Below are 27,580 nucleotides of genomic sequence, written 5' to 3'. Positions count from 1 at the left end.
GCTATTGAAATTTTTACATATTGTCCCATATACATTGTGTAATTTACTAATGCTCCCTAACTAGCCCCATAGGGATATCCAAAGTCAAATCACATTTACCGTGGGCATTACAATCTGGTTGCATACAGCTTCACTCCAAATGGATGATTCCTTGTGTGCTGCCAGCTGTTGGCATGTGGGCAAGATTGAAATAAACCCAACCTCCATTGACGTTGTGACATACTCAGGTATAACACTTTTGCTACATTTTTACAGTAGAAAAAAAGTTGCTCTTTAAATAAATCCCATGGCACCTCCCACCCCCTAGGTATCTTAAGAGGAATGCACTAATTAGAAATCGCTTTGCATAAGAGTGTCTGCTAAATGACTAGCAACTTGACACTGACATCAGTTCAACGTCTAGTTTTGAGTTTTCAACTAACGTGAATTCAACAAAACATTTCACCATGCCATTGGATTTAGGTTCAAAGTTAAAATGCCCTTAAGTTGATTACTTTTTGCAATTCCAATCAGTTTTCCACGTTGATTCAACGTCATCACATAGATTTTTTGGGGTTGAAATGACATGGAAACAACATTGAATTAACCAGTTTTTGCCCAGTTGGTAAAATGTAAATGTAATAAAACACACATTGACTGCGGATGGGCGAGAGACAAGACCGCTGTGGTCCCTAAAGGTTCCATGGTCCCAGCTCATTTTTATTTACAGACTACATTCATAAATACAGGAGTGTGTCCGCCACACCACACAGGTGAGCATGTGCAGAGGAGGGCCACTTTCCAGGCTACATTGCAGACATGTGCCTGATCTCACAACACCTGGATACTGTAGGTGTGTAACATATCAGCTAACCATATGTTATGATTTAGCAATCTGATGCCTGACTGCGTTACGCAGTTGATGACATGGCATGTATCCATTGGTTGATGCAATGCAATGTCTGCCATGTAGTCAGCCTGGAATGCAACCTGGAAGCTACAGACACGTTGATGCTGAGACACAGGTCACATCACAGGGCTCATATCATGTTCACAGTACTCTCTGTTAGTCGGGAGGGAAAGGGGCCTTTTTTGGAAAGGGTGCAAGGTCTTTTTAGAAGGGGGGGATGGGGGTGCTTAATCTCTGGATCCCCGTTTTGTGTCCACTTCAGTCACTCAAATGACCACTACCACCAAATCAAGCCACAAATCATATTATCTCAGACCTCAAATGGCTGGGCTCAGGCAACAGCAAAAAGCTGCACTGATCAGAGTTTAGAGCTCAGGCTCAGCTCTGTGTTCAGGAGAGTTGTTGGCAGAGCCGAGGCCTGTGAAGGCTGCACTGAAAGCTAAAGAATCTATGTATGCATGTACAGTTAGGCAGTGCACTGAGTTATGTTTGCTGTCTTATATATCCGCTGCTCTCCAAAAATGACAGTGCTACTCCTCAAAGGAAACCATGTATAGCGAGAGTCACTAAAGTGTCTTAATCCCCACTGCTGATTCTCCACACTGGTGCAGGGTAGCGCTCTAAACGGTGGTCATGATTTTGAGGGAGCCAGTGCGGAAGCGCAGGATCTTCTTTTTGAGCGCATGTGAGGCCTTGATCTTGACGAAGGCTTTGGGCTGCAGGGGGGCCCCAGCCGGGGCGGAGGGCAGCGTGGGGGAGGAGAGCTGAGGGGGCAGCTGCTGGGGCCACACCAGACCGCCGCTCTCGTCTGAATCGCTGGACAGCGAGCTGGAAGCTGGCGTGTCGGCTTCACTCAGACTCGACTCAGACTCACCCTGCCCCGGGTGCGTGTAGCCCTCCTCGGGCCGACACAGGTATGTACGATCCCGGTCCAGGTACTCCAGATGGGGGTGGTGGGGATGATGATGGGGCAGGGGGTTGACATAGGTGTAAGGTGGGGGCCTGGGTTTGCGGATGCGCCTGGAGCCATGGTCGGCTGGGGGCATTGGGGTTGGCTGTGGAGGCTGCTCGGCTTCGTCCTGGCTGAGATCCAGGGTGGAGCGCCAGCGGCGGTAGCCGGCGCTGCCCGGCTGGGGCCTCTTCCCCTTGGACTGGCTCCCGCGGCTGCTCCCTGACCCTCCCCCGTCTCTCTCCACCGTGTTGTACTTGCGTTCAGGGACCCCCCTCTGCCCATTGAGACTGTTCTCTGACTGGGACCTGCAGGCCCGTCTTCCTGGCTTCTTGGAGCCTCCCGGCCGCTCCATCTCTCGCTCCCTGTCCCTGTCCCTCTCTCTCTCCCTGTCTCTTTCTTTCTCTCTCTCCTTCTCCCTTTCCCTCTCTTCACTGAAGCGACACTTCTTGGCAGCGGCTCTAGACTTGGCCGGCTGCAGCTGCTGTGGGGCCGGCTGCTGTTGGGAGCCTCTCTCTGGATAATAGGTGCCCCGGCTGGGTTTGGGCCCCTTGTGGGAGTGTGCAGAGGCTCTGGTGGTGGTGGCCCGGAATGGTTGGGCAGGGATATACTGGGCATTGACCAACTGCTCGTCTGGCGGGGGAGCCAAGCGCGATGGGGGCAGGGCCGGGTAGCCATTGTGGAATTGCTGGGGTGAGTCAGGTTCACTGCTGCTAGGTTCCTGGGATGGAGCTTCACCGCAGGGGTAGTCCAGGGAGGCAGAGCAGGTGTTGGCCAGGGGGTCCGCCTGGATTGGGGGTAGTGGGGGTGGGGGTGCTGGTGGTGATGGTGAGGGGGGTCCTCAGGGACCAGCGCCATGACTGCAAAAGGCTCCTGGTCCAGGCTGCGGCAGGCCCAGGATGGAGGGGGACGCTCGTAACTGCTGGGGGAAACCGCAGCAGTGGCGTGGTGGGGATTGGAGTGGGAGTGATGGTCAGGGATGGAGTCAGTGGCTGGCCGAGGATCGGGTTCCTTGCGGCAAACGCTGTTTTGGCGGGCCACGGTGATGGCGGTGCGGGCCTCGTGCAGACCCAGGCTGGTGCGGGGCTTGCAGGGCCGGAGGGGCAGGGCACGTCGCTGGATCAAACCCAGGATGTAGGTCTCCACACGCTGGGCCTGGCGGTAGTCCTCCTCCGTGGGCTCCCCCTCCACAGTATCTCCCCCCAGCTCCACCACTCCTCCAGGCCCCTTGCTGGTGTCCCAGGGCCAGGCCTCGTCTTCCCCCTCCCCTTCGCTAGCCCCTTCGGCGATGCCCTCCAGGGTGGGGTAGGGGGCTGAGAACGAGCGGGGGATTGTGGGGCGGGTCCCGGATTCTGGCTGTCTGTCCCGATTGGCCCCGAAGAATTCCCCTGGAAAACAGAACCAGTAACACGGTTATAATCAGACACAAAAAGATTTGGGATTGTGACACAGCAATAGAGAGAACCCCACAGACATAGGCTAAGGCTGCGTCTAAAGCGTGATTTTGTAATCACTGTCAAAAACGCACAAATCAATGGTTGTTGGCGCACTATGGAAAGGAACGAGAGCATCTGTAAAAAAAAATTAAAAATCAGCTTTGTCACCTGATTTGTCACCAGCTTTGTCACCTAACCCTGCAGGTAAACAAATGTTTCGAACCACAACTGAGACTTAACCCTTATCCCAGATGAATTTGACCAAATTTGTCACTATTTGCAAAACATGGGTGCTGGCTAAGCCAAGGGACTAATACAATAATACAAGGATGTCATGGGTTGTGCTTGTTTCACCAGCCATCAGTGCTCTGTCTATGTGTATCCAATGTATGCATGTGTATGTTGTTGCTGTATGTGTCTTGCTGGTGACAAATCCAAATTCCCCACGTGGGATTAAGAAAATGTATTTAATTAAATTCAATTTACACTCTTCAGAGAAAGAAGGTGCTATCTAGAACCTAAAACGGTTCTTCGAGTGTCCTCATAGTCGTCACCAACCGGTCAATTGTGATCTCCCTAGAACCAAAAAGGGTCCTACCTGGAACCAAAAAAAGGGTTCTCCTATGTGGACTGCTGAATAACCTTCTTGGAACATTTAAAAAAAAAAAACAGGGTAGGTCGTGGGAAGTAGGTAAACAAACCCACTAATGTGAATGAGCAAACATACACCAGGGACCATGGACGTAGCCCTAGCTGTGAGTACAATACACACAGCTGCAGAAACACCGGACACTGCTTATTGTGGCCAACGGTTACAGACAGAACACAGGCTGTGTTCTAAAAGGCACCCCATAGATGCGGTAAAGAGGTCGAAGGAACGCAGACCGTGGGGTATAGAAGAAGGACACGGATTGGCGCACATTCAACAAATATGGATATCAGTCATGATTGATGTATCGTAGCAGGTCCACAATGTGGTAACTCAACTCCGATTTGGATATAATATTTGGCTGTTTTCGCTGCCTAACATTTAGAATAACCTTTTCAGGTTTAGAAGAAGTGACTGCTATGCTAACTCCTGTTCGAATAAGCTGGTAGCATAGCTAGCATACATAAATTGGTGTTGGTAGTCAAAGTCGTTTGTAACTGTAATGCAGTTGATTGGTGAAATACACACATAAACAATAGCCTTAATGTTGGTTAATGTTTGTGGGGGGGAAAATGATGAGAATCGGGATTCTTTCCCCCACACGTTTCCATGGCATTTCCATTGTTGTGGTCGTGTTTGACTGATCTCTTTATCGCATGTATTCCCTATTTATACAACGGGTGGGTCTAATCCTGGATGCTGATGGGTTAAAACCGCATTACATTATTTCACAACTACCACCGGCTATGATGGTGGAATGCCGATTTACTGTTCCATCTCATTGCGCAATCTACTGTCCTATGAGCTCATCCACTGTAAAAAAAAAAAAAATTAAAATGTAAAAGCATCTGGACATTATTTCCCATTTCTTTAAGCCTAACATTTGTTTTTCAACAGCGGAAATGTACATAAACCTTGCTGACTGCTTCTCTGACCTTTGCAACATTGTTAACATTTTGATTTCCACCTCATCATAGGAAGTGTACGGACAAGACAAACAACAAGTTGGTCTGGTTGTCATAGTAACATACATTAACTAGCTAGCTCGCTCAGCTGCGGGGATAACAACGTGAAGGTATTGTTTCATTGAGGAAAATCAGTTCAAATGAAAGTTTTTTTTTTTTTTTTCAAATGAAAGTTTTTTTTAAAAATATCTGCTACAGCCATTTAGCTTAGATAGCTAGGGCCTAGGCTAGCTTGGCATAGAACGCACAGAACTAATGAGCAGTCGGCTTGGCTGTCAACGATGCCAATAGAATGAACAACCAGATGGCTTGGCTGGCAGCAATGCCAATCGAACCAAAATGACCAGCCGCCTTGGGTAGCAACCCTAAATTGTGTTGATGACTATGTTTCATGGAAGGAAGAAAATACCATGAATAAATTAATCAAAATCAAGTTTTTAATGAAAATATGTCAATCATTATTTTAATATGTTGGTATACTGTTGTATAAAATGCCCTCGACTTCATCCCGGGTCTAACAACACACGCGTGCCAATATATCCTCCAAACCACGGCTTCTAGGGCATTATCACTTAACGAGTGCACTACTTTTCAACAGAGCCCGTAGCAGCACAGACACAGTGTTCTGTTGAATCCTCCTTACACACAGATAGAATAAACAGCTGAGGTAGGACACCGGGGCTCTACTCAACTCTATGTCAAACTAAAGTAATGCACTATAAAAGGGTATTGGGTGCCATTTTGGGACACAACCTCTGTCTTCCCTAAGCTAGTCTGCCTGTTTCCCACTGGGAAGCATTCCTTTAAGTAACATCAGCTAGCCACAGTCAAGGCCAGACCAACTAACCTGCACTTTAACATATTACTGTCTCCTGTATCCTGATTTATGTCTGGCATTGTGTGTGTGTGTGTGTGTGTGTGTGTGTGTGTGTGTGTGTGTGTGTGTGTGTGTGTGTGTGTGTGTGTGTGTGTGTGTGTGTGTGTGTGTGTGTGTGTGTGTGTGTGTGTGTGTGTGTGTGTGTGTGTGTGTGTGTGTGTGTGTGTGTGTGTGTGTGTGTGTGTGCGTCTCTAACATGGTACAGTGGGTCTTTTTCTCTTTCTGTTTTCTCTCTCCGACAGAGTATGCACACGGCAGCCATGTCTAAATCCCATGACTATAATCAAGGCCTCTACATAATCACGGCAGGACTGTCCACTGATGCAATTACACATCAAAGCCAGAACAAGCCGACTCTCCTTTCACCCCTCCACCAGCACAACCAGTCCCCTCATTCATCTATGTCACTGGGCACAAGATGTCCCCTTTTTTTACAAGTCCCTTATACAAAACATTGTGTCCCAAATAGTACCCTATTCCCTGTTTAATGTACTATATTGGAAATAGGATGCCATGTGGGATGCAGCCACTGATTTTAAATGGACGTTACACTCCAAAACCAAAGTTTGTTCAGACCTCAAAAGTAGTCTCATGCCAAGATACAGATATGTCCACATCCCATGCCTGGTTTCTTGACAAAACATCTGCCAAACTTTGATATTGGAGTGCATTGTCCAGAAAATAAAAGTACAATGCAATACTATACAACTTAAACATGTGTACCTTTAAGAGCACATCTTCCTAATCTAATAGCTAGAAGCCAATTACGGAGGGGAACTCAAGTAGAAGAGAATCCATTAGTATAGGTCCTTCGCTTTAATGCAACCCAAAGAAATGGGTTTGTGTTTGTTTTGCCGCGCGTCCAGAACTCGTTATAGTCTGGGCTATTTGGGAGCGCTGATTGAGTCTGATGGCGTCTGGCTCTAATGTGCTTCTGCTGGCCGCTGCTCTGTGGGGGACTTAGTGCCAGCTTGGCATCATTGTTGGCATCATTGTTGCCATCTTGTACTGTCTATGTGGACTAATATACATTTAGTAACTATGCGGTCTGACCTAATCAAACAGATGCCCAAGAATATAAATGGATATTGCTCTATATCTGGGTAAATGCCTTTGCTGAGCAACTGTGACGTTATTGAAACTGAATAAAAAACACTAATAAAATCCATTGAATTCTTCGCTTAGGTATGCCTGTAGGCTATATTGATTGTACTGCATTTGCATGGTGTGTTTGTCACAGGAGGTTGGTGCCACCTTAATTGGGGAGTACGGGCTTGTGGTAATGGCAGACGCTGAACAGTATCAACTATATCAAACATGTGTTTGATGCTATTCCATTTGCTCCATTCCAGCCATTATTATGAGCCGTCCTCCCCTCAGCAGCCTCCACTGGTGTGTGTGTGTGTGTGTGTGCGTGTGTCGTCACTTACCGGCTGATTTGGGCCTGTCGTTGGCGTAGACCATGCGGATGGCTCGGGCAGTGCTGGGGGAGGGCTCTCCAAACCCAGAGGAATCAGACAGACCCATAGGAGACAGGTGCTCACTCAGCTCATAGAATCCTGCACACACATGTATACAATTTAACAGATGTCTTTATCTGAAGCGACGTACAGTAGAGTGAACGCATACATTTTTCGTATGTGTATGAGGTCCCTGCGGGAAATTAACCAACACAGCCTTAACTTTGCTACCTCCATGCTCTTACCAACTGAGCCACACAGGGCCAATACCAGTCACGTCTCAGCCAAATGACGATTTGGGAGTACTGGTATGCAAGTGCAACAGTCTGTAGTTCCTGTGGATGGTTGTTTCTACAGTTATTGGGTATGCATACATTGTATTGTTTACTTTTCTTATGAACCGGAACACTAACTGATTCGAAAAGAAAGAACCTGCCATTTTCATTTGTATCTACCACTTTTGAAACTTTGTCAGCTGTAGGCGGGTGGGTCCATCTTATATTGGCCTCTCTATAGATTGAATTGTAATCTTTTTAGTGAGCTTTTCCTTTTTTGTTTATTATTGTCTTTCTCAAGATATAAATTTGGGTCCCAGAAATAGCGACAACAGAGATTTGAGCTGGTAGTCAGGTCTGGATCAAAAGAGTAACCCCACTCAAAAGACTCACACAGCATTTATTTGTGTGTGACTATAGCTGATGAACATTCAGTTATGAAGACAGGACTGTTAGCAGATATACTGCGGCCTTGTATCCCAAAGTTTTTCCATGTTGAAAGTGAACGGCAGGTTAGTCATTTACGCATTCCTCAAAGCATTTGATGCCTCTCAATGTTTCCTTTTTTAAACTCTCAAGGCTTCTCAAAGTGTTTTTCAATGTGCCATCCTCAATCTACAAATCGCCAGCCGGCTGTGCATACTTTGAGGTAATTGACCCAATATTAGCCGTGGATTTTATACTCCTGGCATCTTCGGCTGGAGCTGAAAGTACATTTTCGTTGGACGGCTTACAGCTCTTCAAGCCAAGTCCTTTTAAACTCTCAGCAAAAATGCTCCCTCGGAAAACTGAATGCATTTATCAACTTGATGTGGGCTTTGGAACTGTTTCCTGCTTTGATTCACAAAGAACACAAGCAGCGCAGCCCTAGACAGTCCCTCAATATCAGTGGAGGCTTCTCAGAGGAGGAAGGGGAGAACCATCGTCCTCAGTGAATTTCATAAAAATAAAAATAGTGAAATATTTAAAAAGTTATCCTTTATAGATAAAACTATACTAAACACACTCACATCACCAAATAATAGATTAAAACACATTGTTTTGCAATGAAGGTCTACAGTAGCCTCAGCAGCATTCTGTAGGGTAGCACCATGTTATTGCCGGAGGACAGCTAGTTTCCATCATCCTCTGGGTACATTGACTTCAATACAAAACCTAGGAGGCTCATAGTTCTCACGCCCTTCCATAGACTTACACAGTAATTATGGCAACTTCCGGAGGACGCCCTCCAACCTATCAGAGCTCTTGCAGCATGAACTGATTATGGTGTACACCCAATCAAAGGATAAGAGAATGAATCTAGTGCTGAAAGCATAAGCTACTGTTAGCTAGCACCGCAGTGCATAAAATGTGGTGAATAGCTGACTCAAAGAGAGAGAAAGACAATAGTTGAACAGTTTTGAACAAATGAATTTCTTCAAAAGAGAGAGGGAGAGAGATATTTCGTTGTGTTTTTTTCACTTTCACTTAGCTAGCGAAAACAGCTAGCTAGTTTAGCCTACTCAAACACCCGTCTCAAACAGAGAGGGATGCTAGCTAGATCGCTATGGCTATCCAACACTGGAACTCTTCCAAGTCAAGGTAAGCTTTTGGTTTTATTAATTTATTGCCACCCGCAGCTCACCCATGTAACTGCTAACACTGCTTACTGACTGTACTGCATGATTGTAGCGGGTTTACTACGAGTAGCTATGTTGACTTTGACTTTAGCTAATAATGGTGATAATGATGTAGGCTGTGTAGCAGTTAGCGGTTATGATATGAAGGTTTGGCTTGGAAAGGTTTTTTCGCCTGGTTACAGACAGCTGATGTGTTGTGCACTGAAGTCCAAGCCAGGGAAAAGATGAGAGGAGGAGAGTGCATAAATGCGAGAAAGATTATAGCTACAATGATCAAAGTGATCAGGATGTTTGTATGTGGCCACTGTGACAGTGAATTGTGTTTGCGTTTGATCATGGGTGTATTCATACCACTGATTCTGTTGAAAAACATTCTTACACGGAAGCAAACAGAACGAAATGGGGATAAACATACCTGCATTTTTCCAATAGAAACTCTAGTTTGAAACCTTTGATGAATTATCACACCCTAGATCAGCTAGATGCAGGCAAGAGTGTGCAAGGCGGTATTGAATGTGTCACTCACTGTCTGTCACCTTGATTACTCAAATTTCTCGCTACCTGTGCACCTAAGTTGCAACATGCCATTCATAGGCTAGGTTGTAGTACCCTTAGGATGGGTAAATGGAAAATTTGAGTTTCATGTAGTAGCTAAAACCAATCAATGTTACATTGAGCTGGGTGAATGGAATATGAATGACAGTCAACCAATATGCTGTAATAGAAATAAGGCCATGGTCAGAACAATTATTATCGTCCTCCCTCATCTTAAACGACACCGACCGCCACTGCTCCAAAAGGACTATTGTGAAATATACAGTACTATACAGTAAGAGTGAGGTGAGTTAGAGGTGAGATAGGGGTGAGATAGCTATATGGAGCAGTAATAGGCCCACTGTGGGGTAATTTAAGTTACCATTCTAAAATAGAGCAGACGTGTCTGCCTGCTTTTGTTGCTGCCAGGCTACCAAACCACCTCATATAATGATGTCAGCCTCTGAGCCGAGGACAGAAACTAGATGGGCCTTGGTAATCTCTCTCTCTGCCTCAGCATCAGATGGTGACGTGCTCAGATGGAACTAGAGCATGGAGGGTTGGAACTAGAGCAGGCTCATGGTTAGGCCTATCCCTGCTATGTGTGAATAGTACCTTGACTTACTTACTCACTACCATGCATATGTGACAGACTGGTTTGGAAGCTGGGTGTCCTGCTCACTACAAGATTGTGTTAGCCCACTGAGCTAAAGACTAGGCATTAGCTTATCAAATCAAAGTTTATTTGTCACGTGCGCCGAATACAACAGGTGTAGACCTTACAGTGAAATGCTTACTTACAGGCTCTAACCAATAGTGCAAAAAAGGTACTAGGTGAACAATAGGTAGGTAAAGAAATAAAACAACAGTAAAAAGACAGGCTATATACAGTAGCGAGGCTATAAAAGTAGCGAGGCTACATACAGACACTGGTTAGTCAGGCTGATTGGGGTAGCATGTACATGTAGATATGGTTAAAGTGACTATGCATATATGATGACCAGAGAGTAGCAGTAGCGTAAAGAGGGGTTGGCAGGTGGTGGGTGGCTGGTGGCGGGACACAATGTAGATAGCCCGGTTAGCCAATATGCGGAGCACTGGGTGGTCGGGCCGATTGAGGAAGTATGTACATATGTACATGAATGTATAGTTAAAGTGACTGTGCATATATGATAAACAGAGAGTAGCAGCAGTGTAAAGAGGGGTTAGGTGGGGGCACACAATGCAGATAGTCCGGGTAGCCATTTGATACCTGTTCAGGAGTCTTATGGCTTGGGGGTAAAAACTGTTGAGAAGCCTTTTTGTCCTAGACTTGGCACTCCGGTACCGCTTGCCATGCGGTATTAGAGAGAAAAGTCTATGACTGGGGTCTTTGACAATTTTTAGGGCCTTCCTCTGAAACCGCCTGGTGTAGAGTTCCTGGATAGAAGGCGGCTTAGCCCCAGTGATGTACTGGGCCGTACGCACTACCCTCTGTAGTGCCTTGCGGTTGGAGGCCGAGCAATTGCCGTACCAGGCAGTGATGCAACCAGTCAGGATGCTCTCGATGTTGCAGCTCTAAAACCTTTTGATGATCTCAGGAGCCATGCCAAAACTTTTTAGTTTCCTGAAGGGGAATAGGCTTTGTCGTGCCCTCTTCACGACTGTCTTGGTGTGTTTGGACCATTCTAGTTTGTTGGTGATGTGGACACCAAGGAACTTAATGCTCTCAACCTACTCCACTACAGCCTCGTCGATGAGAATGGGGGCATACTCGGTCCTCCTTTTCCTGTTGTCCACTGTAGTTTCCTGGCACCTCCCGGCTAGGTCTCTGACCTCCTCCCTATAGGCTGTCTCATCATTGTCAGTGATCAGGCCTACCCCTGTTGTGTCATCTGCAAAGTTAATGATGGTGTTGGAGTCGTGCCTGGCCATGCAGTCGTGGGTGAACAGGGAGTACAGAAGGGGACTGAGCATGCACCCCTGGGGAGCTCCAGTGTTAAGGATCAGCGTGATGTGTTGCTACCTACCCTCACCACCTGGGGGCGGCCTGTCAGGATGTCCAGGATCCAGTTGCAGAGGGAGGTGTTTAGTCCCAGGATCCTTAGCTTAGTGATGAGCTTTGAGGGTACTATGGTGTTGAACGCTGAGCTGTAGTCAATGAATAGCATTCTCACATAAGTGTTCCTTTTGTCCAGGTGGGAAACTGCAGTGTGGAGTGCAGTAGAGATCGCATCATCTGTGGATCTGTTTGGGCGGTATGTAAATTGGAGTGGGTCTAGGGTTTCTGGGATAATGGTGTTGATGTGAGTCATTACCATCCTTTCAAAGCACTTCATGGCTACAGACGTGAGTGCTACGGGTCTGAAGTCATTTAGGCAGGTTGCCTTTGTGTTATTGGGCAGAGGGACTATGGTGGTCTGCTTGTTACATGTAGGTATTACAAACTCAATCAGGGACATGTTGAAAATATCAGTGAAGACACCTGCCAGTTGGTCAGCACATGCCCGGAACACACATCCTGGTAATCCATCTGGCCCCCCAGCCTTGTGTATGTTGACCTGTTTAAAGGTCTTACTCACGTTGGCTACGGAGGGCGTGATCACACAGTCGTCCGGAACAGCTGATGCTCTCATGCATGCCTCAGTGTTGCTTGCCTCGAAGCGAGCATTGAAGTGATTTAGCTCATCTGGTAGGCTCGTGTCACTGGGCAGCTCCCGACTGTGCTTCCCTTTGTAGTCTGTAATAGTTTGCAAGCCCTGCCACAATAGACGAGCGTCGGAGCCGGTGTAGTATGATTCAATCTCAGCCCTATATTGACACTTTGCCTGTTTGATGGTTCATCGCAGCGCATGGTAGGATTTCTTGTAAGCTTCCGGGTTAGAGTCCCGCACCTTGAAAGTGGAAGCTCTGCCCTTTAGCTCAGTGTGAATGTTGCCTGTAATCCATGGCTTCTGGTTTGGGTACGTACGTACAGAGACTGTGGGGACAACGTTCTCGATGCACTTATTGATGCACTTAAAGCCAGTGACTGATGTGGTGTACTCCTCAATGCCATCGGAAGAATCCTGGAACATGTTCCAGTCTGTGATAGCAAAACAGTCCTGTAGTTTAGCTTATAGGAGCTAACACAAGTCTTCTGGTCTTGGGTAAGGATACTCATCACGCAACCACCCCCGTTACACATAGTAGATCACATAATTGACACTTTCTGTCATACTACCGACACTGGCTGTGTTTTGTTTAGCAGAAAGATGATAGATTGAACAAATGGCTTACGGAAAAGTTTGCCAAATTCTGGTAACTTTACCATCACAGGTTTTCCAGAAATCCCAGTTGGAGGATTCCCAGATTTCCTGCTTGCTCCCTGTTCCAGGAATCTTGAAACCGTGATATCTGGAAAACCTGGGAATTTTGCAACCATACTCAAGGGTCCAATTTGTGTAGTGTTATGTTACCTGAGCGGGGCCGATTGTCCACCATGTCAGTCAGGGGCTCCACTGCGTTATCCGCTGTATTAACCCTCAGCTCTCCAACCTGCTGCTCCAGAGATGCCATCAGACCCCAAGGACTACACTGTAGACTGTTCTGGAACACAAAGAGAGAAATAGAATCAGGGTTAGAGACTGTATTTGGATGTTCTACACACACACACACGCACACACGGTCTCATCTCCCAGGGTCAGAAACAAAGCCAGAGACAATGCCAGATCGCAAACAACCTTCACATTTACAGACTGCTATTACAACACGCGGCAGGTAGCCTAGCGGATAGAGTGTTGGGCCTGTCACCGAAAGGTAGCTGGTTTGAATACCTGAGCCGAGGTGAAAAGATGATGGGCCCTTGAGCAAGGCACCTAACCATAATTTGCTCCAGGGGTGCTGTACTACTATGGCTGACCCTGTAAAACAACATTTCACTGCACCTATGTGACAATATATAATGAACAATGACAGTGGAATAGTAACACGTCATTCCCCCCACAGGCAGATATACACTGAGATACAAGGATATACATACACGGTTGCGCATGCACACACACACGGGCACACACACACACACACGGGCACACACACGGGCACACACACACACACACACACACACACACACACACACACACACACACACACACACACACACACACACACACACACACAAAGCCTCTGCCAAATCTCTCAAACAAATGGTTGGTGAAGGATGGGAACAGCATCGGCTTTGGAGGAGGTTAAAACTGTCAAAACAACAGGCCTCAGCCTTCGCCCCATGAGCGGCACAGCAGTACCGAATATATTACAGACACAAGGAGAACCAGAGAGAGAGAGAAGAGGGAGAGGGAGAGAGGGGGGAGTAAAATACAAGACAACCACTCTCAAATCTCTTAGTGAAGCATTATAGGGGGCAAACCTTGAGCATCTCTTACTCAATCAATAAATAAATTGCATAATCAATCAACCAATCGAGCGTCCATTTACCGAAATGCTCATAGCAGGGAAGCGAGGGAGAAAGAGAGAAAAAGAGAGAGGGGGTAGATAGAGTGAGAGAGGGCAAATGAAGGACACAACTCAACCCTATATGTGTACAGAGTAAGATGATTTCTCCAACCTTACATGCTTACCATGATCTGAGACCAAATCTAAAAGTTTCCATATACACATTGAACAGTAAAGAGCTGATTTCTAGCACTTAACTTGTTCTAATCAGTTAATATATCGCTTTAGGATTGTTCTGAAAGACAGCTTATACACATCTTGTTGGTTCAGGTGAGGGATAAAAATACAAATTCAGCATTGGGAGATGACTTACTTTTTCTAGGAATGTCTGAGAGGAGATAGTGGGAGCAAGGTTTTAATCACTGCTGAATCACACACACACACACACACAAACACACTGCTGGCTCATAACATCGGCATGGTTCCACCAGCTGAGAAGGCAGAAAAGCCTGCTGGGTAATATGGCAGAGATAATGTGCCATAATTTATACAGAGGAGAAAGAGAGGGGGAATTATGCTGATGTCAGGTGTATGTGGGCATACAAGCTGACACTGACAACACACACCTGCACACATTGTACATGTGAAACGCAAACCCACACTTGCACACATTTTAGAACCCAACACACACAACACACACACACAGCTGTTAGACTCGCCAGGGGAGTCAAACATCTGATGAAGTGGGGAAGGTTTCCACAGTGCAGCTGAGAACGAACTGGGCATCCCTGTTTGAATCAGGTATTTCTCACCCAGTAAAAAGTACCATATAAAAGCAGGGGAGCTGTGGGGTGAAAACACAGGCATGCTGATCCATCCAGCTAAACATGGGGAACTTACTGGAAAGAAGGGCAAGAGGAAAGGGTAGAGGCTGAAATGGAGGAAGAGAGGAAGAGTTGGGGAGAGAGAGAGGAGAGAGATGTAAATAGAGAGAAGGAGAAACAGATGAGAGAGAGAAGAGAGAAAGATCATCCTGTCTTACCCAACCATCCTTGTTTTATGTTTGCTTTGACAATGTAAGGGCTCTAACTTTCTAAATCAATAAGGTTTTTTGAATTCAATTGAAAGAGAGAGAGATCAAGACAGCATTAAATAGAGAGATTTTTTTCTGTTAAATCCATGTGTCAATCACTCTGACAAAATGTCAGCTCCAAAACTGTCACCCCCTTCCTATAACCCTAGTGGCCTGTCCTTTCCCCCTTCCCCTCTCCCCTCCAGGGTTCCACAGTGGAGCGATTCATCGGACAAGGAGCAGGCCCCGCCACTCCAGTCAGGGGCAGGGGTGGTCCAACAACCTCAGGGAAGAGGGGGGGAACAAGGGATGCAAACATACCACCCTGCGATGTCAGTCTCTCACTACCCCTCCACCATTTCTCTCTCTGGTAAGACTGAGTCAGGTTTTGTGCTCAGAGGAATTCTAACTGCTAAAGTGGAGGAGGAGGAGGAGGAGGAGGGAAAATAAGTGGGAGGGTAAAGATGTTAGAGTGGGTGATTGATGAACACAAGAGTTAGAGAGGGTGATTGATGAACACTAACTAATTTGAGGGTTATCAGGGTAATAATGACGCCGGAGCAGAAGTCAGATGTTTTACGTGCCCCCAACCGATTGTGTTTTTTTGTTTGTTTATCTGCGTTGTTTGTAACTTAACTTTGTACTATTTTTGTGCATAATGTTGCAACTACCGTCACTTATAACCGATAATAACTTCTGGACATGAGGACTGCGATTACTCACCACAGACTAGCGGAATCCTTTTTCTTTTTTCACGACTTCGACGAGACCGAGGCAGAGGACATACAACTCCCTCGGGAACAGGCCCCGACCCCAGTGATCTGCGTGAAGAGGCGGCGGAGAAAGAGAGGCCGGAGGGCGGGCTGCCTTCTGAGGAGTAGTAGGCGATCAAATAAACCCCCACACCCCTCAATTCTGCTCGCAAACATGCAATCTTTGGACAATAAAATGGATGAGGTATTGGGAAGATTAAACTACCAACGGGACATTAAAAACTGTAACATCTTATGCTTCACAGAGTCGTGGCTGAACGACGACAATATCAACATACAGCCAGCTGGTTATACGATGTACTGGCAGGATAGAACAGTGGCGTCTGGTAAGACAAGGGGAGGCGGTATATGTATTTTTGTAAACAACAGGTGGTGCACGATATCTAAGGAAGTTTCGAGCCATTGCTCGCCCGAGTTAGAGTTTCTCATGATAAGCTGCAGACCACATTACCTACCGAGAGAGTTCTCATCTATATTCTTTGTAGCTGTTTACATACCATCACAGTCAGAGGCTGGCACCAAGAAAGTATTGAATGAGCTGTATTCCGCCATAAGCAAAAAAAGAAAACGCTCACCCACAGGCGGTGCTCCGAGTAGCTGGGGACTTAAATGCAGGGAAACTTAAATCAATTTTACCTAATTTCTATCAACATGTTAAATGTGCAACCAGAGGGAAAATAACTCTGGACCACCTATACTCAACACACAGAGATGCATTCAAAGCTCTCACTTGCCCTCCATTTGGCAAATCTGACCATAATTCCATCCTCTTGATTCCTGTTTACAATCAAAAATTAAAGCAGGAAGCACCAGTGACTAGATCAATAAAAAAGTGGTCAGATGAAGCAGATGCTAAGCTTCAGGACTGTTTTGCTAGCACAGACTCCAAGACACCACATCTGTCATTGACTTCATCAATAAGTGCATCAATGACGTTGTCCCCACAGTGACCATACGTACATACCCCAACCAGAAACCATGGATTAGAGGCAGCATCCGCACTGAGCTAAAGGCTAGAGCGGCCACTTTCAAGGAGAGGGTCTCTAGCCCGGAAGCTTATAAGAAATCCCGCTATGCCCTCCGACGAACCATCAAACAGGCAAAGCATCAATACAGGACTAAGATCGAGTCGTACTTTGGCCACTGTGTTAACAACCCTCCAGGCGAGCTTCAATGCCATACAACTCTGCTTCCGTGGCCTCCAATTGCTCTTAAATACAAGTAAAACTAAATGCATGCTCTTCAACCGATCGCTGCCTGCACCTGCCCACCTGTCCAACATCACTACTCTGGACGGCTCGGACTTAGAATACGTGGACAACTACAAATTACCTAGGTGTCTGGTTAGACTGTAAACTCTCCTTCCAGACCCACATCAAACATCTCCAATACAAAGTTAAATCTAGAATTGGCTTCCTATTTCGCAACAAAGCATCCTTCACTCATGCTGCCAAACATACCCTTGTAAAACTGACCATCCTACCAATCCTCGACTTTGGCGATGTCATTTACAAAATAGCCTCCAATACCATACTCAACAAATTGGATGCAGTCTATCACAGTGCAATCCGTTTTGTCACCAAAGCCCCATATACTACCCACAATTGCGACCTGTACACTCTCGTTGGCTGGCCCTCGCTTCATACTCGTCGCCAAACCCACTGGCTCCATGTCATCTACAAGACCCTGCTAGGTAAAGTCCCCCCTTATCCCAGCTCGCTGGTCACCATAGCATCACCCACCTGTAGCACGCGCTCCAGCAGGTATATCTCTCTGGTCACCCCCAAAACCAATTCTTTCTTTGGCCGCCTCTCCTTCCAGATCTCTGCAGCCAATGACTGGAACGAACTACAAAAATCTCTGAAACTGGAAACACTTATCTCCCTCACTAGCTTTAAGCACCAACTGTCAGAGCAGCTCACAGATTACTGCACCTGTACATAGCCCACCTATAATTTAGCCCAAACAACTACCTCTTTCCCTACTGTATTTATTTTATTCATTTATTTATTTTGCTCCTTTGCACCCCATTATTTTTATTTCTACTTTGCACATTCTTCCACTGAAAATCTACCATTCCAGTGTTTTACTTGCTATATTGTATTTACTTTGCCACCATGGCCTTTTTTTGCCTTTACCTCCCTTATCTCACCTCATTTGCTCACATCGTATATAGACTTGTTTATACTGTATTATTGACTGTATGTTTATTTTACTCCATGTGTAACTCTGTGTCGTTGTATGTGTCGAACTACTTTGCTTTATCTTGGCCAGGTCGCAATTGTAAATGAGAACTTGTTCTCAACTTGCCTACCTGGTTAAATAAAGGTGAAATATATATATATTTTTTAAAGTTCTACACTGGCTCTGATGCTTGTCGGATGTGGCAGGGCCTGCAAACCATTACAGACTACAAAGGGAAGCACAGCCGAGAGCTGCCCAGTGACACAAGCCTACCGGATGAGCTAAACTACTTCTATGCTAGCTTCGAGGCAAATAACCCTGAAACATGGTATGAGAGCACCAGCTGTACCGGAAGACTGTGTGATCACACTCTCCGCAGCCGATGTGAGTAAGACCTTTAGACAGATCAACATTCACAAGGCCGCAGTGCCAGACGGATTACCAGAACGTGTACTGATTGCATGCGCTGACCAATTAGCAAGTGTCTTCACTGACATTTTCAACCTCTCTCTGTCCGAGTCTATAATACCAGCATGTTTTAAGCAGACCATCATAGTCCCTGTGACCAAGAACACTAAGGTAACCTGCCTAAATGACTACCGACCCGTAGCACTCATGTTTGTAGCCATGAAGTGCTTTGAAAGGCTGGTCATGGCTCACATCAACACCATCATCCCAGAAACCCTAGACCCACTCCAATTTGCATATGCCCCAACAGATCCACAGATGATGAAGTCTCTATTGCACTCCACAATACATCACTGGGGCCAAGCTTCCTGCCATCCAGGACCTCTATACCAGGCGGTGTCAGAGGAAGGCCCTGAAAATTGTCAAAGACTCCAGCCACCCTAGTTATAGACTGTTCTCTCTGCTACCACACAGCAAGCGGTACCGGAGCACCATGTCTAGGTCCAAGAGGCTTCTAAACAGCTTCTACCCCCAAGCCATAAGACTCCTGAACATCTAGTCAAATGGCTACCCAGACTATTCACATTGCCCCCCTCCCCTCTCCACACCTCTGCCACTCTCTGTTGTCATCTAAGCATAGTCACTTTAATTAACTCTACCTACATTTACATACTACCTCAACTAACCAGTGCCCCTGCACATTGACTATGTACCGGAACCCCCCTGTATATTTTACTGCTCCTCTTTAATTACTTGTTACTTTTATCTCTTATCCATATTTTTTTTAACTGCTCTGTCAGTTAGGGGCTCGTAAGTTAGCATTTCACAGTAAGGTCTACACCTGTTGTATTTGGCACATGTGACAAGTACAATTTGATTTGATTTAGTACTACGACAGATAGTTCTGGGCTGGAACAAAAGCCTGCTAGAGCCGGGGAACACTTCCCTATTCTCCATGTGAACTAAATGGATTGTAAGTGGAGTTGACTGGTGCACTTGGAGTGTTAATCCGAGGATATACGTAGGACCAGAGCCTTTGTAGTTTGACCTGTATAGGGTTTACAGAGGTTTGATCTTAGGGATTACACATAGAGGCTGTGAGGTGTATGTGTGTATAAAGGAAGAAAGTGCCTATTGAACCGATGCGGTCTAAAATGAGTTGCTCCTAAACCCACACACAGGTCCTTTTATCCAGCGCATGCATGACATTAACTCAGGTAATTCTCGCACGCACGCACCCCACACGCACAAGGCTGTGGTAGTCTTGCGGTTAAGAGCGTTAGTTTAATAACTGAAAAGTCGCTGGTTCAAATCCCTTAGCCGACTGTGCGAAAAATTGGTCAATGTGCCCTTGAGCAATGCACTTAACCCTAATTGCGCCTGTAAGTAGCTTTGGGACCGGTTTCCCAAAATAATCTTAAAGCTAAGTTCAGCGTTAGAACCTTTGTTTCCCAATACCATCATTATTAACGCTGAAAAGGCTCATAATCTAAAACATATTAATAAACAGCAATTGCCTTGAGTTACAGTAAAGCGTCTTTCTCTCCCCCTCCCCTTCCTCACATACATTTCATCTCCCTAGTCTAAATGATTCAAGCCATCTTTAAAAAGTGATTAAATCTAGATGCATTCTCCTTGCAAGTTCTGGGAGTCTAGCCTAACTCCTAGTACCTCTCCTGAGGGCCTCGAACCTTCCCATATTTCCTCTAGTTCGGCATCATCTTGATGATGTGGGAAGTTGCTTCACATTGCTTCTTGAATGTAAAATATCTTGAAAACTTGACTGCTGACAATCAAAACATTTTGGGATTGTATCAACAGTGTGTGGACTAATGAACAAAATACCAAAATATCGTTTTGGAGTGGGTTTATCCTTTAATAAAGTATTATATTGCTGGGTTACTATGGGCCCTGGTCAAAAGGAGTGGACTATATAGGGAATATGGTACCATTGGGGACGAGCACACAGAGTTTCCAGAGTGGTGCAGCTGAATGAAGTCACATTGTGCTTAACTGTATAGACTTTTTTGCTTTGTGAGTTGTTCAATAGTGTGCACACACCCGCATTCACACACTCTCGCTCAATCACACGCACGTGCATACAGACCACACTGGAGGGCACAAAACCATCCAGCTCAAACAGAAGCCCCCACACTGTGCAGTGTGCTGTGGTGTGGTGCGGTGTGGAGCAGTGTAGTGTGTGTGAGTACGCGGGAGGCCACGCTGCCTTTGTGCAGGGCCCTCTGACAGGTCAAATCACAGTGGTGTGTTTGTGTTTGCTGATGACGGGGGCCCCCAAAGGGCCTGCTGGAAGCACCCAAAGTAAAATCAACTCTAACTGTGCATCCCAAATGGCACCATATTCCCCATAGGCCCTGGTCAAAAGTAGTGCACTATAAAGGGAATAGGATGCCATTTGGGACACCGCCTTAAGCTTGTTAGGTAAACCCAATGACGTAACACCCCTAGCGTTGTCACGGCAACAAAGTGAGGTGCCTTCTCCATAAGTGGGATAGAGAGGGAGAGAAAAAGAGAAAAAGAAATTGAGGGGAAAAGGACAGGAGAGAAAAAAGGAGATATGTTTCCCATGCCAATAAAGCCCCTTAAATTGAAATTGAATTGAGAGAAAGAAGGAGAGAAAGAGAGAGTTCGGAGGAGCGACTGAGTGAGAGAGATTGAAGGCAAGTCACACAGCAATCCCCTTAGAGGAACACTAAATCAATCTCCACAAGCATCTCCATCTCCCTTAATCAATTATTCAGCCCTCTCCTATCCCTTTTTCTCCCTTTCACACTCCCCAAACAAAACACTCACCCTAACAGACAGACACCAGCACTATAATACATTACAACTTCCTATCCCTTTCTATCCAGCTACAATACACCCACAAGCATGTTCCATTCGAGTCCACACACACTTCTCATTCCGCCTTCCACTTATGTCTCTCTTCAGGCAGGATTCCTGTGCAATTAAACCTTTTGTTTCCATCAATTATTAACAGCCTGCATCGCGGCTCACTGCTAACAACCGCTAACAGCTTCTCTCAGCACTGAGTACGGCTAATTATGCCCCTGCTTTATCCTCCAACTCCCAGCAGGGGAGGGAAGGCAGCCTGCTGCTCAGCGAAGCCTAGCAGGGAGCCCTGAAGCTGGCGATTGAGGTTGGTAGTCGGCCTCCGTGGAGCTGGGGGGTGGTGGTGGTGGTGATAGAGGAGATCCATAATTGTGTTGCACGTATTTTCACCTCAAGCCAACATGGGGGTTCTTTTCAGGAGGTTGGAGATGGTGGGGGGTTCGAGGTCAAGGTTGTCATTAGCCATAGATTTGGGATCAGATTACTCCCTTATACAAACCATTAGGGGAATGGAAAAAGATCTGACCCTACGTCAGTGGTTTGGAGCTTCTACCCACTCCCCTCATCCCTGGAACTGTGTGTAGAGGGAGTAGGGTGAAGTTGTCCATAGACACTAATGGTTATGTTTAGGATTGGGGAGGGGAATCTGATCATAGATGTGTACCTAGGGGAAACTTCACTCCAGAGTGTGTCTAGAGACCCCACAACAAGAGAGAAGTGACAACAACCCCCCTTCTCTCTCTCTCGCTCTACTGCTTTGATTCTGTACACACACTCGCTTGACACTCCACAATGTTTACCCAACACAGCTAGGCATGAAACACACACAAAACACACACAGGCTACGCAAACACACACACCCACCAACACACACACATTAAACATTAGAGTAGAGTGTGAGTGTCACAATATGAGAAGCTCCGGTGACACATGGCCACACAGCTGCAAGAGGCTCCATGGGGGGGCTTACAGTACAGCCTGCTAATGGGAGGACAAACACATGCACATTCACACACACGCGTGTGCCCACACACACACACACAAACATATTATTTGAATAACATTCCCACACATACATTGATATCACACAGCAGCACTGATTAGATATCACAAATACAATACACACAATCTGTCCTCCAATCCCCCCTCCATATACACACACAAACACATTCATCCGTTTTCTCTTTTAAGCACACACACAAACACACACTTTTCCTCTGAAATGGGGACCATATGTGATTTCCCAGCTGTTGTCTGTTTTAAGATGGCTGTCAGCACCACTGCCTCAGGAATAAACCTGGAGGGTCTGCTCACGCACAAATACACACGCACACACACACAAACTCATACGCACATGGCACGCACACACACACACCTCCAACCTTAACCACATGGCAGCATCTTCCTCACACACACTCAACTTTCTCCTGTGACACACACAGACACATGCCCACACACACAGTCACACAAACAAACACACAGCAGTCCCTTACACCTGGCCCTGGTTATTGCCTTATCTTTATCACACTACAGAAGGAGAATCAAGCACTGTTTGGTTATGAATCAGGCAGATGTGAGGTCTGGTCTAAGAGCAGGCTATCTGCAATGGGTCAGCTTGGATGTGTCCCAAATAACACCCTATGCCTTACATTCTACTTTTGACCAGAGCCCCATATGTTCTGGTCAGAATTAGTGCACTATATAGCGAATAAGGTGCCATTTGGGATGCACAGCCCTTTATGTGGGGAGGAGGTCAGATGGCAAAATCCTTATTCCCTATTGATTGACCTATACGTAACTTAATGAATAGCTCCTCCATTGGAGATCTGCTCCCAATGATGAATTTGTAACATGTAGGAAACCATTTGGAGAAATAGTGATTGATGATTTTTTGCTTGGTACATATATTGTGGGCCAGGAATAACTTGTGCTGCGCTGATTAAGCATTGGACAAAAATGACTTAAAATTGAGAATCTCCGGTGAACATGCTTTTTAGGATTAGGCTTAATCTGGGACCCGAAACGGCATGGCCCAATATCTTTCTTTTATGTAGAAATAGTCATATAAAATCATCAGATAGTCATACTGGATAGTCCACATAATGAACATTTTGAAGGATTTATTGTTTAAAACCCACAAAGACAATCCTTCAAAAAATATTTCAAGCATTAGCGCAAAACCAAATTGCCCACAAGGTGATCATTGAGTGAGTTTGTTTTGCATGACTCACTATGTGGACCAATGGAATGGTCTAAAACGCGCAAACCTCGACCACCCGGGGCACCGAACGATGCAAAATGAACAACACAAGAGCAATGGCCTATCAATATTCCAGTTAATCTGTGGCTATTCTTCACACAGTGTCCCGAAGCGACTGAGAGAGAGACAGAGATTTAAAGTGACCTCTATATAAGGGTTGTGTGCAAGTCATGCGTGTCGTTTTTCAGTCTATATTAGATGGAAAGCTAAAAGGCAAGGAAACCATTTAGATTACATTCACATACAATTTCTCGCTTGATGCTGGAGGCAATTTTTAAGATGCTATTTATAGGCAGCGAGATAGTTCATTGCTGTGGCAAGCAAATTGTATTTAACATAAAATATATGGTTCAGGGTGGCGCAGTGGTTCATTTAAGGGCACTGCAGCGCTAGCTGCACCCTAACCGGCCGCGACCAGGAGGTCCGTGGGGCATCGCACAATTGGCCTAGCGTCGTCCGGGTTAGGAAGTGTTTGGCCGGTAGGGATATCGTGCACCAGCGACTCCTGTGGCGGGCTGGGCGCAGTGCACGCTAACCAAGGTCGCCGGGTGCACGGTGTTTCCTCCGACACATTGGTGTGGCTGGCTTCCTGGTTGGATGCGCGCTGTGTTAAGAAGCAGTGCGGCTTGGTTGGGATGTGTCTCGGAGGACGCATGACTTTCGACCTTTGTCTCTCCCGAGCCCGTACGGGAGTTGTAGCGATGAGACAAAATAGTAGCTACTAACAATTGGATTCCACGAAGTTGGGGAGAAAAAGGGGGGTAAAATATATATATATATGGTTCTTATTTTAGTAGCTCGTGGCAAATTTTCTAAGCCATGTCCAGGTTATCCCCATATCACCAATTTAATCAATGGTGAAAATAATACTTTATGCAAAATTTGCACATGTCTTGTTTGTTTACCAATGCTATTGTAATCCATGCTTTATGGAGACCACCCAAGACCATGATGAGGCGATAGCAACACTTGCATCAAGTACAGCACTTGTAGCCTGACAACTCACAGCAAATTCTTCCCCTGCTCTGTCATTTGCAACATACTTTAGTCTGAGACTGCAATCCATTGAAGTCGTTTGTGATGTATTGATGTGCAGTTCATGAACGATTTGTTCTTTTTTTAACTACTCTTTTTGCTGATTCGAGAGTCATGATTTGTTTTTCTGAGTGACCCGTTTAATTTAAGTTGTTCATTTCACCTGCACGATGGGAAAATAGATCATGCTGCCGGCAGCAGAGAGAAGAAACAGACTGATAGTTGATCGCGTGGTGCAAGAATGAATGCAATTAATTGAATGTTGAATGTTATTATAGACACCGCTTTGTAGAACCAAAACATAGACGGCCTCTGCTCAACAAACTGGAACTCGAGAACGAACCATTTGGGTGGCTGAAGTCCACGGACAATATTGTGCTCATCACCCTCACGGCAGACAAGCAATGCACTCCGCCAAGAGTCGTTCACAATCTAGTCCGGTTGCGGCCACAACCAGAACTCGTTTCAAATGTCCAAAAAAAAAAGTATATTTGTTGTATGACTAGCAATCAAATGTAAATAGTTTAAAGCCCATGTTTACAAGTCTCCGTCACAAAGGACGGCTCCAATAAGCCCCCTATGGTGAAGGACATGTAAACGAGAGGCTTGTAGACTCTTTCGGTTTTTCGAGTTTTCAGTTCATCGTTGGCCGGTAGGGGGTCCTGTGTGCTCTGGGCATTGCTGACTCAAATGAACTAAATGAGTCGAAAGATTCATTCTTTTGACTGAACGAGTCGAAAATTTCAAGAGTCAGTAAAAAGAGCTGATCTTCCCAACACTTTTATGGTGACAAGGAGCAAGAGGGGCTTGTACAAAGTCATCAGCGATTGGATCGTCTCTAACCAATCAGAGTATCAAAGCTAATTATGAATTTTCTAACGGCCAATGCTATCCGGAATCTTTGGGAAGTCCCTACCCTAAACCCTAACATTAACCCCTACCCTCACCCTGACCTTAACTATAACCCTTACCTATAATATATGCTATTTAGCTGACACTATTAGCCAAAACGATTAACAGTCATGAATGTATACATTTTCCATATTGGTGGCCTCAGTGGGTCGCGAAACCTACCATCCTGGAGTTGTATGTGCCATGCTCTACCAACTGAGCCACAGAGAACCAAACTCGAAACCTTAACCCTTACCATTTTACATTTCAACTTCAATGGGGTAGGGATGTCCCAAGGATCCTTGATAGCAAGGATAATTTTCAAACGGCCACTTTACCTACATGTATTCTGGCTCTGGCCCAACCCATCGGTTTCTGGACCAATCAGATGGCCCCGAATGTGTTCTCATTTGGTGAAGGGTAGGGAAGGTAGTCAGATCAAGAGTTATTGCTGAGAATAAACTAATATCCATGGGCATGGCAGTGTATTTCTAGAGCAAGGAGTCTGGGTAGCCAGGCAACATTGCTTGGTCAATGAACAACTGCCTGTGCAATGACTGCACAAATATCTTAACTTCTAAAAATATTTTAACATGTGTTTTAGGCATACCTAATTAAGCCTAGGTAATTCTTAGAATTCGGCCAATGTCTCTTAAAAAAGCAGCCAGGAGATAACCTGCAATAGGCCTAAATAAATAATAATCAGAAAGATAAATACGAATTGTAAAACACAATAAAAGATATGGAGATATTATAGTTCATCATAGGATTATTACCGAGTAGGCTAGATAAATAATTGACAGGTGTCCCAACCAATGGTGGACACTAAGATTATCCCCGAAACTATGAACAACCTTCAGGGTCGATGCTACAGTATGATGGTGGGCACGGACCGACCTTTTCAAAACAAGACTTGATATCTAAAATATAGCCAGGTGAACATATTTTTCGAAACAGCGTCAATAGACAATGGAATGAAAAAACACAAGCGCAGAATACACCAAGTTTGCCTTAAATGGTCACCCGTGCTCTGAGCACACTCTATGTGGGTGTCGGGTCAACATTTGTGATGGTACTGTTATTCAGCACAGATACACTAGGCTATGAGCCAATTTCATTCCAAGAGCACGAAAAGCATAACCACGCACTAATACCAAATTGATTAAAAAAATGTCCAACAAGAGACTATGAATTAGATCGATACGAAAATGTTTTCTTATCGATTTAATATGCAATTTTAAGTAAAATACGAAAGTCTTACCGGCTGGCGCCTATAACTCAAGTCTTCCAGCGCACAGTTGGCTGTGTCGGGAGAAGGCCGGGTCGGTTGGAGGTTGCCCCATGCCGGGCGTCCTGGGACAGAGTCCCGGATGGAGAGGGCGCTGAGCACTAGGCATTCCTGGCTCTGTTTCAGTAGCTCCAACTCACATATACCGGCCAAACTCGCCTCAAGGCGCTCCTTATTCCGTCTGCGCTCCGCTGTCATTGGGAAAGAAAACGCTCCGTACATCGTTCTCCTTGCTCTTTGACTCTTCTTCGATCGTTTTTCAGGCGTTCCTTCCTATTTAGTATCCAAGTACGGCTAAATGTTCTGCATATATTATTTAATTTCAAAGTTACTTCAGTCTTTGATATTCATGATATTCGAAGTAGCCACAGCAAGCGTTAGGTTACAGCTGCGCAACATTGTAGCCAGAACCGAACCCATTCCTCCTGCTGGCTCAATGCTGTTGCTGGATTCCAATTCCGCAGCTGTCAATTTGACATTAGCATGCCCGGCCTTTTCCGAGGGTCCATTGGTTGCCCAGAACATCAAAATAGTTAATATTCAAAAGGTATTCTACTCTTTAAGATGTCATTGGACACTGAGCTCTCCTTAGTATTCCATTGCTTGCAACATCATATTCCCTCTGACAATTTTAATGCGTAAAAGTTGACACCAAGGGAGCAGACCGCGTTGATCAAGTTGTACCAGGCCAGCCTTCAATGAAAATCCATGCACATTCTCTGGCTACCTCGCCTAAACCCATTGCAGTCACCA

At 45.7% G+C, this 27,580-nt stretch overlaps 1 protein-coding gene across 1 annotated transcript; it reads right to left on the bottom strand.

The window, feature by feature from the left end:
- Positions 1 to 1,604: 1,604 nt before the first annotated feature.
- LOC112258077 (dapper homolog 3-like) lies at positions 1,605 to 27,331 on the bottom strand. Its single transcript, XM_024432180.2, has 4 exons — positions 26,801 to 27,331; positions 13,091 to 13,220; positions 7,196 to 7,324; positions 1,605 to 3,226 (listed from the first exon to the last, which is right to left on the bottom strand). The coding sequence occupies exons 1-4, from the start codon at positions 27,047 to 27,049 to the stop codon at positions 1,743 to 1,745; spliced, it is 1,992 nt and encodes a 663-aa protein (XP_024287948.2). The 5' UTR covers positions 27,050 to 27,331; the 3' UTR covers positions 1,605 to 1,742.
- Between the last annotated feature and the right edge of the window lie 249 nt (positions 27,332 to 27,580).

This window comes from Oncorhynchus tshawytscha, linkage group LG09 (assembly GCF_018296145.1).
Source record: "Oncorhynchus tshawytscha isolate Ot180627B linkage group LG09, Otsh_v2.0, whole genome shotgun sequence".
In the NCBI taxonomy this organism is placed as follows: Eukaryota; Metazoa; Chordata; class Actinopteri; order Salmoniformes; family Salmonidae; genus Oncorhynchus; species Oncorhynchus tshawytscha.
This window is presented reverse-complemented; position numbering and strand designations above follow the sequence as displayed.